The sequence below is a fragment of the Neopsephotus bourkii genome, unplaced genomic scaffold (genome assembly GCF_033783945.1).
Source record: "Neopsephotus bourkii isolate Nb327-2 ecotype Australia unplaced genomic scaffold, CSIRO-AGI_Nbou_v1 NB_1272, whole genome shotgun sequence".
Taxonomy (NCBI): domain Eukaryota; kingdom Metazoa; phylum Chordata; class Aves; order Psittaciformes; family Psittacidae; genus Neopsephotus; species Neopsephotus bourkii.
The window spans coordinates 493302-513135 of record NW_026901757.1 but is presented as its reverse complement, the minus strand read 5'-3'; the positions used below and the strand labels follow the sequence as shown (position 1 = coordinate 513135).

Genomic DNA, 19834 nt, shown 5'->3' with positions numbered 1-19834 from the left:
GGGGCAGAATCTCTTCACAGGTCATTCTGATTCTAGGATGAAATTCCTGATGAATAATTAGGCTTTTGCTGCCTCTTCTTTAGTTCCCAGAATACCTGTTATATTTGTACTGAGATAGCATTGATATGAACCCAAAGTACCATCTCTGAAGTGGTGGAGAGCGGTGTGCCTCTCTACATGGAGATCTAATACTGTCCACTGCAAAAAATATCCCACATACCATACAGACAACCAGAGATCAATGAAAAAATGAATTCCAATGAGTGATTTATGCTACTGTTTTAAAAGTGTTCTGAGAGAAATCAGCATGATTTTGAATCTGTTGATAATGCTTTAAAGAGTGAAAATGTTATTTTAGCTAAAACAAAACCACTAAGCTCCATACCTTTTAATCTTCTCCTCTTGCTTATTTGCATGCTGTTTGAGTAAGATGTTCTCATCGTGTACACGAAGGAATCTGTCTTCCAGTTCCTTTCGACTGACTCGTGATAGAGCTTGTCGAGCTTTTACATTGTGTGTAGTTGACTCTACTCAAACGAAGACAACTTTAAATGACCTTCAATATATTCAACAACATGTAATCCAAAGTCTAACTCATTTTGAAATACTGAAAAAACTCAAAATTTTCAAGTAGTTTGATATTTTACACTTGTACCAGTCTGTTGATTATCTTTTGCAGACACTGGCATATTAACATCTCATTTTTTCTCCTTCTTACAGGTGAAAAAAAAATAAAAATTATACAGTAAACAGTACATAACTTGAGAGCACAAGGGAAATAGTTGAGCAAATAACAAGGCACTGTCAGACATACTACTTAAAAAAAGATCATTACCGAGATGCTTTCTAATCAAAGTTAACATACTCTCTTGAAGCTTGACAAGATTAACTAACAATAATGTAAATTTACTTAGATAAAAGATTATGCCCAGTACTTCCATTTTAACAGCAGCTGAGTAACGTATCAGAACACAAAAGTATTTTTGGTGCCCATTTTGTTCAATGGGCCTGGCTTTGTCCTCAGTTCAGCAAAACACGTCCTTGGAAGGATGAATGTTATAGCTCAATGAGATTTCCATTTTTTGGCAAATCACAGCAGCTCCTCTCTTATAACAAGCAACATGAACATAGAGTGGGCCATAGTACCTTTCAGAATTCAACCCAGGTTTTGAATGGTATTTGAACTTAATTTTATGAGTGGGAATGTCAGAAACAATTTTAGAAAAAAACTAAAGAAGCCACTGATCAAAGCCTGCAATTGTAATAAACAGCAGCTGGTACAAACCTTGTAATCCTTCAATTCCAGCTGGAGTTAGACCTACATCTCTTACAGGCAGGTCCCCTACTGTTTCATCAGCTGGAACTGACATGGCTTATCTATGGATAACAAAATTCAGATTAAATTCTTTTCCATCTGTAACTTAGACTGCAAGACTAGAATAAACTACAACACATCACATAAAATAAAGGAAACAGTAATGACAGATTCACTGAAATGACAGACTCATACATTACTGTAAATGTTCCCATGTCAATTGTGTCACTCAGAAGAGAATGTGAACTTTAAAGTTATGCTAGTTTTACTCCATGCACAAAATATGGCTTCTGTTACATGAGTAATACCATTTTCCACATTTTGGATCAGCCTCTTTGAAACAGAGGTGCTTGGAGGTTACAAAGTCATTTCAGTGTCGCCTACTATTCTCTAAGTCTTCTTTCAATCATTGTCATAAAAGAAACTACTTTCTAGGAGACCGTTCTATGAAAGATTCTCATAAATCCGAACACATTTCTTTCTTGAGGCAACAGAAAGCGTAGCTACATGACAAAGTGAGATTAGGAAAGTATTAATGTGAAAAAGTACTACATTTGTTTCAGTGTAATGCAGTATGAAGATACTTGTTAACAACTAATATTTCTTTCTTCTCTTCCAGTGCAGAAAATAAGGCGCTAGCCACAGAGTCAAGTAAGGCTGAAATAGCATGAAAAGAGAGACATTAAGTCCTTTGGACGGTCTTTCCTTTCCCCCCCCATCACTTTTTAAGTGATACGAATCCTTAGTGAATTCAAAAACATCCAGGAAGCACTGGGAAATTAACAGCGATGTTACTAAAGACCTGCACTGGATGACAGAAGTGACACATGCATAGACATTGCATGAAGTATCTGTTAATTCTATTTTAACCAAAACTTCTGCTAAAGATGTGCTTTTCTTGTACCAGTAAAGTCATGACTGTTGAAATGCCTAAACTGACCTCCACTTGCATATTAGGAATAAGGTTGCAGTTTCAATGTTAGTCACAGAAAGAGAATAACAGTTCATGGCATGCAGGCACTGTAACCAGTGGCACAATTCTAATCACAGACAAATTAGACAGAATCCAGATTGTCACTGTCCTCTGCTCTTTCAGTGTTATTCACACAATCACTCAAAACTGGTTTTTTGTGGGTTTTTTTTTTTTTTAAATTCAATATATTAGTGCTGTCGACAGTCATTGACTTCATTCAGATCTAGGTTCATTACTGAGATCAGTACTATGTATCACTGTATCAATATCACTGCAGCAACTGAGACTGTATGTAGCAAACCAGAAATCTTTACCTCGCAATGATCCACCCCAGTTTGGTTCATGATGGTGGCAAGGAGGAGATGCTACCATTACACGTCTTTCTAGAATGCGGTTCTCTTAGTCTTCACAAATCAAAAATGACAGAGGTTTGGGGTTTTTTCTTGGCAAATTTCAGAGTGGTCAAGAGCTAAACAAATATGTTTGTGATCTATCAAAACCAAGCTTCAAAAACTCTAGCGGAACAACAGCATGGGCGAACATTCCTGGTTTTCACTGTTTGCCAGGTGTTGAGGAAGCATTGCTATGAATGTTATTTTCAGTATGAGAAAAAGCCCATTCATTAGAAAACACAAGACAAACCAACAGGTGCTTGCTCCTGAAGTAAACAAACATAAAACCACTTGTTAATAGTAATTCATTACTAGCTGCAACAAAACCACAGAACTACTTCAGATGTAAGAAAACAAATATAGCAGGGCTGTACATGAAAGCCAGTTTCTACTGGCAACATGACATGACTTGCAGACAAGCTGCTTTAAATCTAAGGTCCTGAAAACTTAGAAAGATGAAATTTTCAAAAATAAAAGGAAGAATTAGTTGTTTCATTTTTATTAGTAAGAGACTGAAATTGAGGATTCAGCTTTCTTTTCTGTCGTGGGCCAGGAGAAGAAAAATCCAAGTTCATTTTTTTATGAGAAAGCTTGGGTTTAGATAGAAATAGTAAAACTTGCCTCCCGGTTTTGGGGAGGTAAAATTACAAGATTTAGAATTTGGCTTGGCAATTTATGTGCCTTATTGTAACATAAAATCTACCTATGTCCTTGATAATCACGAACACGTACCATTTATGCTTCTCCAAGCAGGGACACTTTAAAAAGCAAATCATGTGTTAACATTTGTTACAGTTACTTGCTGAATACTACCTCAGTGTCAATCACCAAAACTTACACAAAATTACTTTCCTTCCAACCAAAGTCCCAGCATCATTTCTGAAAGCATGAGATTTCTCACACAGCTCTATTTCCAAAGTGATTAAATCTGACAAAATTATTTAGCAAGACTGCTACAAAAGTGATGGTATGCGATAGTCCAGCACTTCTTATAATAAAGCACAATAAAGAGATGAATTTGTATTTGCATCATGACAGATCCACATGCCACGATGAACCTCAACAACTTAAACCCATTTGTATTTCCAAGAAAGGTTGTCCTACAGTCAATCAGCACTTCCTATTCTTAAAAAATAAGAGAACTTCACATACAAAGAGAGGAGAATTCTCCATATTTTTGGGATTAACCTATAAAAAATTCAAGTTTAGTATAAGCAAGAATTTTAGATATAGCTACTGAACTTAAAGAAACCGTAATGTCTTTTATACACTGCACTACTTATAAAACCGATACTATCACCACTTGTATCTCACAAGTAACTACAAAAACTTGCATACAGGTTTGCAGGGTTATACAAGAACAGCCAGTAACAAGCACGAATACTTAAGTATCAAACTGCATACTTGAGGCCCAAATTTTTATACAGCTCACAGAAGAGTACTGTTCTCCCAACATCATTCAAATGTAGAAAAACTGAAGAGGGATTATGTACATTTCCATATATTCTCAGGCAGAGGTGCTAAAAGGTGCAGTTTCCAGTGAAAACTTAAAAATTAGAACACATCAATTGTTTCAAGGTGGATTTAGAATTTCATGAGTCCTGGCCATGACCAAGATGACGCTTTTCTTACAAAATTATACTCAATTTCTCTGCTAAAGATAAAAAAAAAAAAAAAAAGAAAAATAAATATATGGAAAGGAGAAACAAAAAATGGGGGGGGGGGGGAAATACCACGCATCTATCTCAGCCTATCACAAAGCATACACCATACTATTTCCTGCATACACCCTTTCTTTACTGATGCCTTATATGCCTGTACTCTGACGAGCTTGTCATCTAAAATAATCTCATTTACTACTTGCTAGGAGTATGCACACACATCATCCAAACATTATCTGTTGCAGTGAGTTTTAGGAGGTGGAAAGGGAAAAAAAAAATCAAACCAGAGAAGACATGGAAGATATTAGGAAACAAGATCTCAACATCGTGCTGCAGTCTGAGGGAAGCAACATCTCCCCTAATACTGCAACACATGAAAAAATGAAAACGACCGTGTCTCGCCTTCAACAAACTTTACATGCGCTTTCCAAATTCTTCTTCTGCTCCTTCCGTTATGGCAATGACCGGAGGGGGCAGGAGGGCGGGGACACGCAACGTCTCCTCAAGAGGAACGCCTTCACTGCCCGGGTTTTCCCGCCCTCGAGCACAGGACACAACTCCCGCTTGCGCCCAGCGGCCTTTTTATGTACAGCGGCCGAACCGAGGAGGCCTGTAAGGCTGCTTTCTCGGAGAACGGTGAGGCAACCTGCCCCTTCCCAAGGGCACTAAGGTGCGAGCGTGGGAGCCTCACGGATGTCAAACTCCAGCCTCAGGAGCGCAGCCCCAGGCCGGGCCCCCCTGCGGCGCAGGGCAGCCCCGCCGCCGCCAGCCCCCGCTCCTCAGGGACACCAGCGCTTCTAGGCATGGCTGCGCATCCACCTGAGCGGCTCCAGCACCGCCACCCTTCCCCCGCCGTGCCCCTGCGGAGGACAGGGTGTCTCGTACTTACAGCTCCCCGCCAGACCTATGTCTCTTCTTAGCGTTCTGTTACCAACAGCCGCTGTTGCCAACCAGGTCTTTCCGCTTCCGGCCCAGCTCTGCAGCGCTGCCTGCCGGGAGCTGTAGTTCCGGGGCAGCTCACAGCAGCTGTGCTGCGCGCTGTTCTCCCGACGCGCTCGCCGCGGGCCTTAGCTGGGCCGGTGGGGGCGGGCGCTGCTGGGAGTAGCCGCGGGAGGAAGGCTGAGGCGGCAGCATGAAGAGGAGAGCAGGGGAGTGGGAGAAAAAACTGAAGGTACCTTCTCTTTTTTTCCTGCTCCCGCTCAGCCCGGAGGAACGTGCCCGTGTCGAGCCCTCGTTACCGCGCTGCTGCAAGGCTCATGGGGCTGCAGGGTCCTCCCGTTCTGGAGCGCCAGGAGACCCGTGTGAGGGTCCCCGAAGCTGCCGTCAAGTTAACTGTGGAAGGGAAGTGACCCCAGCGTCGGACTCCCTGCCGCGGCTTGGCTGAGGGCGGGGGGCCGCGGTGTGCCTGCTAGGCGGCTGCTGAGGCGTCCCCTCGGGGGCCTGGTAGGGCGGGCGCAGCGGCTCCCGGGCCCTTCCCCGGCTGACAGCTCGTCCCTCCTTCTCCGTTCCAGTCGCCGTGGTGAAGTGGTCCGTGTGTGCCCAGTGTCCCAGAACAGGGGCTGCGGGCCGGTGCTCGAGGGCCGGGGAGCTCTGTCCAGGCTGAGGTCTGCTTGCTGGCCAAGCGGTGGGGCTGCCAAGTAACTTACAAACCTTATATTCCCCGGTCCCGTGAGAGAGGGGAGCCTAGTGTAGCTTTAACAGTAGTACTCATAAAGATTTTTAATGCCCGGGGAAGATGGTTCAATTTAAATGCAAGTTCTACGGCGTTACAAGAAAAAATATTAGACAAGTAAATGTATGTTTTTGTGAAGACATTGTCAGATGATGCATTATGTAACTGTGCTTTTATTTCCAAATTTAGAAGTACTCTACACCAAGCCTGACCTAAATAAACACTTTTAAATTTGTTTCAGCACCGTAGCTTTACAGTGTTTTCTTCTTGATGATGCGTTTAAATGCAGTGGTGTTAACTGCTTACACTGAAGATGGAATTACACTGATGGGTGTTTTGTTGTTGCAGGTGTCTCTGCATTGTACAGTATTTGACAGCAGCTCTGGATGATTGTTGTGCTTCTGCTGGTGTGGTTTACAAAATAGTAGTATAGGGAAGCAGAAATTACTTGTTTGAAAGCAGAACACTGGTGTTAATGGCAGGAAGGACAATTCTCATTATAAATTTAGAAAAAGCTCTCCTAAAGTGATAATCTGATGCACCCATGTTTGCATACTGAACACACAGTGTTTGGTACTGCTATTAATTTACTATTTAACATTAGAAGTTATTTCACTATAGGGCCTTTTGCTGAAGGACAGTACCTCTGTTTCATTTGTGTTTTGCTCTTCCTTATGTGTGAAAACATACAGATGTAAGGTGTCCAATACAATGGAATTATGTTGCAGCAAGAAAAACAGCCCATACCTTTTTTAACCTGTGTCTGTTATTCCTCCAAAGGCTTTTGTCTTTGCTGTAGATCTCGAACACATCCGGGAATCATATGCATCAGGATATAATTACCATTGGTAATCTAATTGTTCAGACAAATGCACGAACTACGATGACAAAGGCTGTAGGGGAGCACGGCATTTGAAGAGGTATCGGAGGAGCAATGCGTAAGAAAAACTCAGGGGCACTAGAGTGGTAGAGTGCTGCCTTAGACACATATGTTGTAGGAGCAGAAAGGGAAGGATGGAAATCAAGAAGAGGTCCTTAGAGAATTTAAAGGTATGAATACTTACAGGGTGTCTTAGGAGGATGTTCTAAGTTGGGTACTACATGGGAGAAGCTTTGAGTGTATTGGAAATTAAGCAAAAGGAGTCTGTAGAGCATCTTAGAATAAAGGATGCCAAAGAAAAACGCTTTGAAGATGAGAATGAGAAGATAAGGGGTTATACAGGAAGAAATGTGTGCTTTATTTTCATGGATGCATCTTCGTACTGGTATTACTTTATACTACTTAATTAAAAAGGTAATCTTTGGGCTCGTTGCACTCTACCAAGTCAGTCTCTAGGTTTAACCATTGTTTGCTTATGTTGCCCACCTAAGAAAAGCTAAAGGCAAAGGAAGTGTGTATTTATTGTAGTAGTTCTGCCAAGACTTCCGTTTTGGTCCTGATCAAAATATTTTGTAGCAAACCAACTATTAGTGAAGTTAACTTGACCTCTTCTGGAGAACAAGATTTATGAGGCCTACTAATGAGAGGGAGATAGAGAAGCTGGTTTGGATTATGTATCTCCTGGCAATGTCTCTGTTCTGGAGAATTAAATCCTGAATTAAAGTTCTTGTTTTGCTCTAACTGTATACAGTTAAATGCTGTCTGTCAGAAGCCTGGTGATTGGCTTTTGCTTTGTAACTATGCAGTATGTTTCTTGTATGTGATAAGCTGTTCTCCGTCTCCCAAATTTTCATGTTTACAGCAAGTTTTGATTTATGCTGCTATAGAAGAACATTTTTGTTCCAAGTACATGTGGTAGAAATTCTTTGTAGTGCAGCGTTGTCATACAGTAATTTCCACTTTGCAGATCACTCAATTGGATTGGGCAAGATTGACTCTGTAGCAGAAATTCTTTCTACTAGTATTTGGTGTTCCAAGCCCCAGAGGAGGAGGATGCAAATTCATTCCTGGGAGGAGGGTCTGACAAAAGTTGGGAAACAATAACCAGAAATTAGTTACTCAGCTGTCTGAAACACTGTGTTGGGGATGCTGGTGTCCTGTGGAATGTTTCTCTGAGTTTGAAGTGGACAGCAAAAGAGGGTTATTCTGAAGTTTGTAAAAACCTCTCTAAAAGTGTTGCATGCTATCAACTTTGCTGGTCTTCCTCATTGCAAATACTACTTCTGTGCATACAGAGTAAATGTGGCTCATTAGCTGGAAAGGCATTTTAATGAAACTCTCCACTGGGGGCGTGTTTCATTTGTGTGCATTTCTTTTAACTTAGTGTTCAGTTTTAATTAATAGAGGTTATACTTATTTTGACTTTTTTCTTTACTGTTGGTCAGAGTTTTGGTCACCTTGCAGAAACTTCTTTTTGGGTGAAGAAAAGGTACCACATAAACTAAAACCAAACATAAAGCTCTTATTTGATTGTTTATACTATTATCCCACTTTAAACTTGGGAAGAAAGCTGTTTTGCTTTTAGAATTTTATTATCTTGATAAATATTCACAGGTTAGTTAAAAAGGTTAATCTTTAATGTACGACTGTTCTCAAGACTTAGACAAGGTGAGTTTGTTTAAAGTAAGTTTCAGTGTGTCAGATGCCAAGTTTTAGCAAGTACTTTTATATGCTTCTACTTGCCAATGGTTGCATATTAAGACCCTGTGTCATTACCATGTCAAAGACAAGATGCTCAGCTAGTCTGCAGTATTACTTTATTTTACTTTAAAAGGATTATATTGACGGGTCTTTGGAATAGACTACTAAGCCCAGTTCACAATTACCTTGTGTAGCTGTTTATGCTAATTCACATAGCTGTGCAGCCAGAACTGACTACAGAGACTGTATTTCACAGACATTACTGTTAGGTTTGTACAGCTCCCAGCACAGCTGGGACCCCAATCCAATAAAGTTATTGCTACACAAATAATAAATGCATCAATATGCACATATCTGAATATTCACAAGGGCTTTTACAAAGATATTCATGTGCAATTTCACATTTGTGAGACATGTTAGACAAAGTGGCAAGGAAACATAAAGCTTTAAGTAACACAAAGCCTTGCATGTATTTTATTTACAAGGAGGAAAAGGGAATATACAGTGTTCTGGCTGAGATTTCAATGAAAGTCTTATTTCCTGCATCATTCTCATTTTTGCTGGCTGGAAAATAATATACATTTATAGGATAAAACAGGTTGCCTCAACATATTAATACTGAGAGCAAAATAGGCAAGTATTCTGAGAGCAGGGGAATGATTTTAAAATTAATGCTGAAAAATGTCACCCATACTGTGTGATGAAGTATATAAACTTAAACATTGTCTTACCATAGTTTGCTCAAATGTTACATTAATTTCTGTTTTGTGTTATTGTTCAGCCTCTTAAAAATAAAAACATACAAAATTTTTCTAATAGATTAAATGTATTATTTTAGAAGTTGTATTTAGGAAAATTAAGTTAATGAAACAGCTTAGATGCAGTTAAATAAGCTTCTTGTCATGCCATATTTCTGCTTACGTAAACGGTGTGCAGGTTTTAGCAGACTCAGCAGCCAGTATGCCAGTAGCAAATTTTGCAGTAATCACATTATTGGCCCTTCCCATTATTAATGAGACAATAATTAAGAAATAGTGTTGATAGTCACATAACACATGATTTGTGTATTGGAAGTGATCAGGTAGAACCTTGCATATGCAGAATAAAATACAAGAATGTGTGGCAAATGTTCCTCGCTTTTAAATTCATCACATTCCTGCTGTTTAAATTGCCTCAGCTGCTAATGCTGGAACTATTACAGTAATGGACTCAGCAAATGAAGGAGAACCAAGACATACACACTTTATTACTAGAGGGGTAATTTTCTCTTCATCTGTAATAGCAGCAATGCCTAGTATTGATCAGACCATCAAGATACTAATCCTCTGTAAAATTACTTATTATAACTGAAAATGTGTTAATCCAAATCAGTCTGTGTCCTGACTTTCTACTTACTGTTGAATGCAGACTATTAGATGGTTTATTTTTTGTGATTTAAAGCCTTTATGTTCATAATAGTAGGAGCTTCCTCTGAAAGAGCGTGTGTTTAATCTTAGCTATGGCCCAGGGTTGTCTTTTGGTTTAACGAGAACATCACCCAGTTAATTAAGAAGTGCATGTCTACCTTGCTGCTGTGAATTATATTGGTACTTTAGGCTCTGCAGATTTATTAAACGTGTTGCTTTACATTCAGTCTGGTTTTTTTACTGTAAATAAGAACAGATATATACTTAACATATTTGAATCTTCTGAGATCTCCCAGCTAAGGATGCGAGGAGCACGGATACTGAAAACACTAAGTCATGTTTTGCTGACTGTGGCCTGTAAGGCTGTTGTGTATGAGAGTAATGTAAGCAAATTCAAATGCCAATGGTCTAAATGTTTTTGGTTTACTTTGATCCTAGTGATGCACTACGTGAAACAGTACAGTGGGAGCTGTGCATGTTCCATATCTGAATATGCGCTCTTGGGAAGGCCCCTCTTTTGTTGTTGTTGTTGTTGTTGTTTCACCTCCTCCCTTGCCTCATCTATTTTTTAGTCTTGTATGTTAAGATTGTAAGTTCATGTCTATTACTTGTAGCCTCTAGCCAACTAAAATTTTGGCTCGGTTGCATGCCACAAGTATAATAGCTGTTATGGGTGCATAATAACTTGTTGGGCATGGCTGCATGAAATGATTCCATTAACCCTAACCTTTCATTAGACTTACCAGTATGGGTTTCTACCATATGACAGTCATTGGTATTTTGCCAGCTTAGGGGAGGTGTCCCTTAGGGGAGGAAGTGGGACAAGATGCAGAACTGGTTGCTTATTATGAAGACTCTGATAGTGTTCCATGCATTTTAGGATTCTTTTTTGTTGTTGTAGTGTCAATTAGATTTTATGCTGGCAAAATGACAGCATATTTATTTACCTAAGTAACCCCCTGCTTCCTTTTTATCGTTATTTAACTGAGTCAACTTATATCATTTAGAGAATTTTCACGTTTCCTAAAAGGCACTGAGTACTGGTATCTTCACAGGGATTTTGATTCTTTGTCTGCCTCAGCACACCAAATTCCCACCTCCCTGCCCCTTTCTAATAAAAGTATGAGAAGATCAAGTTGCTTGCTTAACTCCAGTTCCCCTACTGAACAGCCTCTTTACTATAATTTTCAAGACAGCAGACTAGAAATGAGTACAGCAAAGCGTCTTGTGTGATAATGTCATGATTTGGAGAAGTTCACTTACTCAGCTGAAAGCTGCGCTGACAAATGTAAGATGAACTTTCAAGTTTTCTGTTCTCTGAGTAAGTTTTCAACTAGATTGTTATTAAACATGAGTATGTTCTCAAGCAGCACCACTGAGACAAATAATTAATTGCTAATTTAGTGTCAGACATGCAGTATCTATAAGCATGTGATGAGAGTGGTTTGCATTCTTTATCGAATATTTCTATAACTTGTGGCATTCAGGAAGATTAAATTTACCCCAGAAGAGAGGGAAAGTATGTTCTGGAAACCGTTCTTGTTTTCTGTAGAAGATAAAAACTGCACATGGATTGAATTTTTGGTTTTGAATGAACATCTTTCGTAAGAAAAATCTTTTGGAAGTTGTTAGCAGGTGGTTCTGTTTCAGAAAGCAAGGTAGTCTCAGATGCAGGTCACCCAAACCCTGTTTTCTTCTGAGTGTGAACTTAGTTTATAATCTGAGAAGTTCCAGGTGGAAATTTTTTAAAATGAAGCTATAGGGAAATGTCTCCCTGGAGGTGCAGTACTGGGCCTGCTTTCAGTTCTATTTATAGATTTAGAAGACACTGAATGAATAATTGCTATGCTTTTGCCTTCTACAACAGGTAGGATTCAGTTTCATCTGAACCCAGGATAGTGAAAAGCAGACAGGCCAGATAGTGAATGCCTAAAGCTTGTTTCTGTTCCAAGTGCAACTGGTGGATCAAACAGCCTTTACCTGAAGCAGGATTGGGCTCTCATGCATTTAATAATTCATCCATTTATTAAATTATTTAATTAACCTGTAATGACCAAGAACATCCAAAATACCAGATGGTCCTCTTCCCTTCAGCTGAGTCTAAAAAAGCATTATAGTTCACAACTGAAGTGCAAAACCTGGTTATGAATATTTATCAGCATTTGTAGTATGGGACAGGTTAAACATCTTTGAAGCCTTCTGGATAGAAAGTGGTAGTGCTGTAATTTCAAAATTTTTTTTTGTTGTTGTTGTTTTTGTTTTTTTTTTAGTTACTGGAGTTTATTTAGATTAACAGTTTTTTGCCTTTGTGCACATGCTATACCACCTCCTAAAAGAATTACATCTTCTAGAAGTTGTTCAGTTTCATTTTGCCCTTTTATCTGCTGCTCATCCCACCTTTTTTATTTAAAACTGTAAAGTTACTTCAGTGTAACTGCTGTTGTCACCTTTGCCCTTAGCTAATCAAATAGTTTACCTTGAGGGAAGCATTTATCTCCCACTTTCATTATTATTATTTTTGTAGCTGTAAAGATATATATTTTATGTCTCCAGAAGGGTGTAACAGTGAAACGAGGTATTGATCTGCTGTATTTGGCAATTTCTTTCCACCTTACCATCGATACCATGTCAGCCTCTGTCTGTACTGTGGTTGACCTCACAAATAGCTCTTTATGTTCCCATTGGATTCAAATGATATACTGTGCTCAAAACTAAATCAATGAATGATTATAAAGTTTTTAGTATTATTTCATAACCCCTAGGCAGCTGATTCTTCATGCAGTGAATACTTGAAAAGGTGCCCGATTAAAATGCGTTGCTGATTCTGTTCTAAGGTTTAAAATTGTGTTGAAATCTAGCATCCCCTAATATTCAGTTCAAGGTCTGATTTGTGTACTCGTGTCCAGATAACAAAATTAGTGAAATTTCTACCTGTAATTCACAGGGGTGACTCCAGTCTATAATGGCAAAAGATTTTACTAAAAGCAAAATTTCCTACTTCTGATGCATGCTGTGTCCTCTGTTTTGAGTGCAAAAATTTCATACACTGGATTTCACGAGTGAAAAATCTAGAGTGTTACACTATACAGTACACTGACATGTGCTTCTAGGGGGAAAATATGGAGGTAAAGATCAGATAAGGTTTTTATCTTTGGAACGTGAACGGTTAAGTTTAAGCAACTTTGAGATTAGAAAACGTTGCTATTACTGCTCTCTAGAATTAAACATCTTACATATACTTCTAACAGTTTAACCGGTAAAATTCGTGTTCAAATACACATTTGATAGATTTTTTTTTTTTAACTCTGATATTTTTAACCTGATTGGAAATAGGCAGGATTTTCATAAGCATTTAAAGGACTTTAGAGGCACAATCCTATTGATATTGATTGCGTGCTCAAGTTGGGCAAAAAGCTTTTAAAAATCTGTCATCGCAGAGCAGTAAGCCTCTTGAAACATACACATTTATTTGGAAAAGTTTGCATACAAAAGGATAGGCTTATGCAGATAAATTAAGCAGCAGCTTGTAGATCTGGGGGGAATTTGTATTTGGCTGTGTTCTTTTCTGATTTTCTTCTACATTTACTTCTAATGCAAATTATGTCATTGCAACAGGAAAAGTTCCTCTTGTGTTCAAAGGAAATAGTGTCTGGTATCTAAATTGTGTGATGGCACATGACTGCAGATGGTGAAATACTGAACTGCACTATAGTGCATATGTATGTAAACTAATCACAGAAAGAAACCAGAACAAATTATTTAATCTAAAGAAACTATGTAGGGGAAAGTTATTTGGGGGCTTTGTCATAAACAATACATATAAGCAACAGGGAAATGATCATCTTTCTGGTTTGAGAAGCTTAGTTCAAGTCAGAATTCAGACAGAAATTTGTAATAAGCTTTTTTAAAGAAAATGAGCTTTTGTCAATCTTAACACTTTTGCCAGACATTTACTCAAAAAAATTGTGAAGAGGTGTTCCAATGAAATAGATTTTGAGTATTTCAGTTACGTTTTGTGAGACCACATAAGCGGTATATTTTTAGTATCCAGTTTAAAACACTGGAAATCATACCACTCTCTGCTGAGTTTGAAATGGTTTTTGTAAGCCTAGATCTTTTCTGAAATGCAGATTTTTTTATGTACTGCAGCTGTTTTGCAATTAAAAAAATCCACTTCTGGCTTCCATCCAGGTAGGAACCAAAAGGTTATTTTTACTAAATTTGTTATTTCAGATTTTGTATTTCCTGAATAGAATGGAACAGACCTAATAGGAGGAAAGAGCAAAAGGTAGTTCCATTACTCACTTTCCAGCAATTTCCTTGTCGATCCTTTAAAATAAGATGGATTGAATCAGTTGTGTGGCTTCTTGCATCTTTGGTAATAGGAAAGAAAATGTTTTGGTTTATATTTTTTACCATGGTGACTGGTTCAGCAGGTAGTTAATCTTTTATGGATATTCAACGCTTTGGTCTTTGTCTCTGGCACGCAAGACATAAAAAATGTACCATATTGGTGGTTTGGTTTATTTTTTTAAATTCATGAAGATGGTGGATGGTGTTAGCTGAAGTTTTCAAGAGAAGCACAGGGACGGGTGGTAGGTTGCATTGGCTTCTCCCATTCCTTAAAACGGAAGCTATTAAACTTTCACACTGTCAAGCTTGGAAACCTTCTGGTATGCACTGTCATTCATTTCTTGGACTTCTGTCACTGGTGTCCAAAAAAGTAGTGAGACAGCCATGTGAACACTATCAATCTTGGTTCAATAGAAGTGTTTACAGAAAGCATTTTTATATAGACAAAAATGAGATAGAAGCAGGTTATGACTGCTACCAATGTTCTGATTTGCTAGCCTTATATTTCACTTTAAAAGACTTCAAAAATTTTTATTTGCATTAGTGAAAACTTGTATTCTTGGGTGCCTTCCTCTTTAATCAATTTTGCTTCAATGTGTCACGGGAGATTTCTGTATATTTGGTAATAGAGATATTTTGTATATTATACGTATCTGCATGATAAACTGTGCACTCCGTAAGTAATGGTAAACAATAGGTAATGTAGCAGTCAATCTAATACAAGTTTGGTTTTCTCTTTTGTTGTTTCATGTTTTCGTCTGTCTAGTCTTCCCTTCTCCCAGTGCTTAAAAACCAAAACAACTTTTTGGGTTGTTTTTTAAAAAAGCTTTGATGTTGTGCTGGGTTTCTTTGCATCGTTATTATTTATATTTCAAGTTACATTCCATGAGCTCTTCTCCGGTATTGTTGCAAATAAGAGTTGAAAATTGTATGACATTTCCTCACTCCAGGAACTGATACTTCAGAAAACTTCTCATGAACACTTGACTTGCAAGTTGTGGTGCTTGCTACCAGTATATTGCAGAGTTCTTAGTGGTGTTCTAGCCTAAACTCTTAGAACAAACTGTAGCTATTGGTTAGCCTTCTCTGAACTGTTTTAAAATTGTCTTCTGTTACTGAATATTTGTATCATACAGTGTACTTACTTGTGGCTCCTTAGAGTATCATCTCATCTCTTACTATTTCATGAGTTTATCCTCACTGTCCGTAGTAGGGAGGTATTCTTCCCTCTCCTATGAAGAGAAATTAAAGAGCAGGAAAACTTTTAACTTTTCATTGCACAGCTATACTGGTGGTTTACGATGAACATCAAGTACCCTGCTTACATTCCTGGTGGCTGAGTTGTGTGTGTCCAGTAAGTTCGGTGCATTTGAACAAGGGGTGGCTATCTGAAACTGTGTGTGTGTGCCTGTGCACACAGTGTGCAGCTCCTAGTGAAAGAATTGGGAAGTGCAGTATGCGTGCAGTTAACATGTGCTTCAATAATGAAGAATGAAGTCAGGACATACGGACTTTAAGATTTGAAATCAGTCAAATCTAGAATGCTTCTGAGCTGATTTGGACCTCATTATAAGACAGAAAAAAGAAAGCAGCTGAAGAAAATGGATGTGTAACCAAGCAAATCCTTTAATAACTAAAGCATGCTTTTAATCCCAGCGTTTTAGAGTGGAAAAGGCATTGAACTTCCCCAATTTATAATTTGTGCTATAGGTAGAACAGGCATTCTTGCCCATGTAGAGAAGCTTTGAAATTTGCTCTTCAGCTCAAAATAATTAATTAAATTATGATTGTCTGCTTCTGATTTCCTGAAAGCCATTCATTGTGATCAGGACTGTAGGTTGGTCATTATCTGTGGTTTGAAGAGCATTGATAGTATGGCTTGTGCAATAGAACATATGAATATAGTTCCTGCCTTAAAGAGTTTGTGCTCTGTGTGTGTCTGTTACGTGACAGATGTTTTTATGCTTTATGATGCAAACATTTTCCTTATAAATAATGACAGTTGATTTTAGTTTACAAAGTGCAGTTTGTGAGTAGGGTCTTTAATATGTTTGTACTGTGACAGAAATTGGTACAAAGCAGCAATGTCACAAGCGGGATGATACCAATGACCCAGCAAAAAGAAACAAGCACTTTGCATGTTGATCTGCTTTGTTGAAGGGCAATATTTGGCCCTGTAAGTGCAGGAGAGAGGGACTGTTCATAAAAAAGGACATAAACAGCTAACCCATATGATCCTTTGTCAGCATGATTAAATTTAATGTCAAGCATTCATTCATATGAAAGATGAGCGGCATCACTGTTTATCTAATAAAAAAAAAAATTCTATTTTTCCCGAAGTCTTTTATATGTTAATAGAGGCAAACGTGAATATGATCATGTAATTTAAATATGTAAGTAAAAACTATACATCTTTACTGGCAATGAGTTAAAAGTAAGATGTATATGTTTTATGCAAAATAATGCGATTTCATTGTTAATCATGCTGTTCAAGTCATAACTCCACACAAAACAGTGCTTTTAGACAAATAGAAAACACTGTTATTGTACCATTTATAACAGAAATGCTTAGGATATTAGAGAATGATGCAAAGTATTTATTTGCATGCCTTAATGTATGCTTCTATGGCTATATTAATATACAAGTGCAGAATTAAAGTTCTGGGTGATTGTGCTAGCCTTTATTAGGAGGTGTTGGGCTCTGCTTTTTAATAACAGAAGAAAGCCCAGTATTTAGAACAAGGGATACAACTGATGTAATTTTAGAAATAAGTGCACGCCATTACAAGAAATTAAAACAATTCCGTGTGAAATGATTGAATTTTTCTGAAATATTAAAAGAAAGAGGAAGAAGTTTAGATGTCTTTCCCCTCACCCTCCTTAGCCTTGCAAGTCTGGCTTGCTTAAAGCAGCTGCTGGGAGTTCTGTTTAACATTATACTTTGCATGCATTTATGATTTGAAATACAAAAAATAGTCAAATTTGAGAGCGACAGTTTGAATGGCATGCTGTCAGTTTGGCTCTTCGTGAATTGGCAGTGGTCTCATTTAGGACCTTCAAATATGTGTCTGCCTGGACAGAAAGAGAACATTTTGCATGTTCTTCAGAAGACAACCACTCCTTGCTGCCTCACAGTATTCAGTGGTGCATGACAGTTGCCCTTCATTGCTGTCTTCTTCGAACTTAACCTTTGACCGTCCACTTAGTTGCTGCGCAACGGTTGGAGCAGGCCAAGATGTTCATGAATGACGGGCATCGGCCTGCAACGTGCTTGTCATTATTTGACTGTCAAAAGTAGCCTGCCATTGGGCTCCATCAAGGTTTGAAACCTATGTGCAGCAGTCCATATTACTTAACTTCCAAGTCTGTCAACAGAACGATCAAATGTGCATAAAAATGTGTGTTGAATATGTCTTTGATCATAATATAGGGAGATATTTTTTGTGTGTGGTAAATGTATTCATATGGCTTTCACAGGGTGAAGAGGTTGAATCTGCTGCCATGGTAAAAAGTGAACTGTTGTCTCCTGTGGTCTAAGTTTCAAATAGCACAATTTAGATTTGAACAGCTCTGCCAGTTAAACTCTCAGCTTGCCTTGCGTATCCTATCAGCATTTCAGCCAGCAGTATAAGCAGCAAGATACTAGACCAGTGGTGCCTGAGGTTAGCTGTCAAACTGGAACGTTATTTTGGATCTTGCTGTAATGTAATATTATAGAAGGAGGTCAGGCTGTGTGATTTGTAAAGCAGTTGTGTGAACTTAAAATGACTGAAATGTTGTTTATTTCAGGTCCTTTTTTTTTTTTTTTCTTTACTCTTGAAGAGAAGCTAGAATTTATCATAAGGAAGTAAGAAACCTAAGGCAATATAAAATAGTTATTTTTCTCTCAGGTACAGAATACAGTGCATATAAGAGCATCAAAATTCAATATGAAGGCTCAGTAAGGCTGAAATTCACTAGGTAATAAATACTTGATGTTGAAAATCTTTAACAGGCAGACATATTCGTATCTTCTGATAATGAATGCTGGGGACATTCAGAACTGAACCTCATACTTAATATAACAAACAGAAATTGGGCTCTTGGGTTAATGAGGAATGTATGTTTCGTGTGTAGGTAAATCACTTATGCGAACTACCATGTATTAACAAATACTTTGAATTGCTTCATGGTGGAAGAGTATAATATTTGTTATTCACTTGGGCAAAAGCCATCTGTACCTGCAATTTATTTTACTGAATTTCAAACACGTCTGTTTTTCTTGTCTCAAAGTACCCCAGTTCCTTTATATTTGAAATGGTATATCAAAATAACATTACAAAATACAAATATCAGCTTTAAAAGCCATGGAGATTCACTAGAGCTTGTTCATAATGACTTCTATCCAAAGCATAAAAATAGCATTATTTTGCTAGCTGGTTATAAAATTATCAATTTTTTCTGCTTGTTTCAACCATCTTCTTGCTAATTTAGCAGAAGTAATAGAATAATAGAAAGTGGCTAGTGGTTATATTGCCTAGAAAAGAGTGTTGTTTTTGTAATATCTTGCCATCTGTGTGTCTTCTGAACCAAGTTTTATTTTTTTTCTGCTTACAATGTAATTTACAACAGACCTCAGTTCAGATGCACTGGTCTAAAAAATCAGGTTGTGTCATGGAGTTATCTTAGTCTTAGTCTTCTTGCTCTTAATCTTAAATGCTCCTGCTGTTTGATAGCAGCCTAACTTTTTGATTTCAGTCTTGGCTAATGCATTGATATGTGCCTTGTCTGAAAAGGAGTGTAGAAATGCACACATTCCAGTATGTGTTTGCATACAAACATAGATGCCATGAATGTGCAAAATGCTTTGGCAAATAAAGTGATTCTTAGATGTTAAAATTACGTTCCTCTAAACACTTTATTGTGGTCATGACTTGTTACTGAGTTTTAATTTGTATGTCCCCTCTTATTGAATTATCTATACCTTGGCAATACATTTTGATGAAGCAGGAATGAATTTTGACAGTATATGTATGCAGTCATGTAAGTATACAAATAAACAGTGAGCATTTAAATAATGACCCCTTGAATTTGTTGGCATGGTCTCTGAACTGAGAACTACTTTCTTGGTCTCTGGGGTTTAAAAAAGTGCTACCAAAACAAACAAAAATTGACCAGACTATTTGCATAGTAAAGGGATGTTATTTTCCATTTCAGAAAGATGTTACTCTTTTTCTTACTGTAAAAATCAAGGCTTAATTTCTAGTGGGAATTAATACTATTTGTAATCATGTTCCTGAGGGAAAAAAGTTACAAGCACAAAGCTGTTATTTCACTTCAAGTATGAAATACCTGTTGTTCCTCTAGCCAGAGGTGTCTTTTTTGTCCATTTTGAAGTAACAATTTACACTTACATGCAGACTAAACTAGGCATCATTATGTAGTTTACTGCAAGTATGGCCATATCTTTATATTTTTCCAAAATATGTTTCCATTCATTTT

General features: G+C 37.9%; 2 protein-coding genes across 11 annotated transcripts in view; one reads left to right on the top strand and one right to left on the bottom strand.

Annotated features, from left to right (window-relative positions):
- The window catches only part of RPGRIP1L (RPGRIP1 like), a 64448-nt gene extending 59076 nt beyond the window's left edge, over positions 1-5372 (bottom strand). For 2 of the 6 annotated variants that reach the window (XM_061365069.1, XM_061365073.1), the window contains exons 1-3: positions 5260-5372; positions 1286-1378; positions 386-527 (exon numbers count right to left, since the gene is read on the bottom strand). In XM_061365069.1, coding sequence (XP_061221053.1) covers positions 386-527; positions 1286-1370 — 227 coding nt within the window. In that variant the 5' untranslated portion in view covers positions 1371-1378; positions 5260-5372. Of the gene's footprint in view, positions 1-385; positions 528-1285; positions 1379-1899; positions 2319-2602; positions 2765-5230 lie in introns of those variants that run through there. The other 4 variants (XM_061365070.1, XM_061365071.1, XM_061365072.1 and 1 more) reach the window with 4 other exon arrangements.
- The window catches only part of FTO (FTO alpha-ketoglutarate dependent dioxygenase), a 244781-nt gene continuing 230319 nt past the window's right edge, over positions 5373-19834 (top strand). For 4 of the 5 annotated variants that reach the window (XM_061365079.1, XM_061365075.1, XM_061365080.1 and 1 more), the window contains exon 1: positions 5375-5512. In XM_061365079.1, coding sequence (XP_061221063.1) covers positions 5474-5512 — 39 coding nt within the window. In that variant the 5' untranslated portion in view covers positions 5375-5473. Of the gene's footprint in view, positions 5513-19834 lie in introns of all 5 variants that reach the window. The other variant, XM_061365078.1, reaches the window with a different exon arrangement.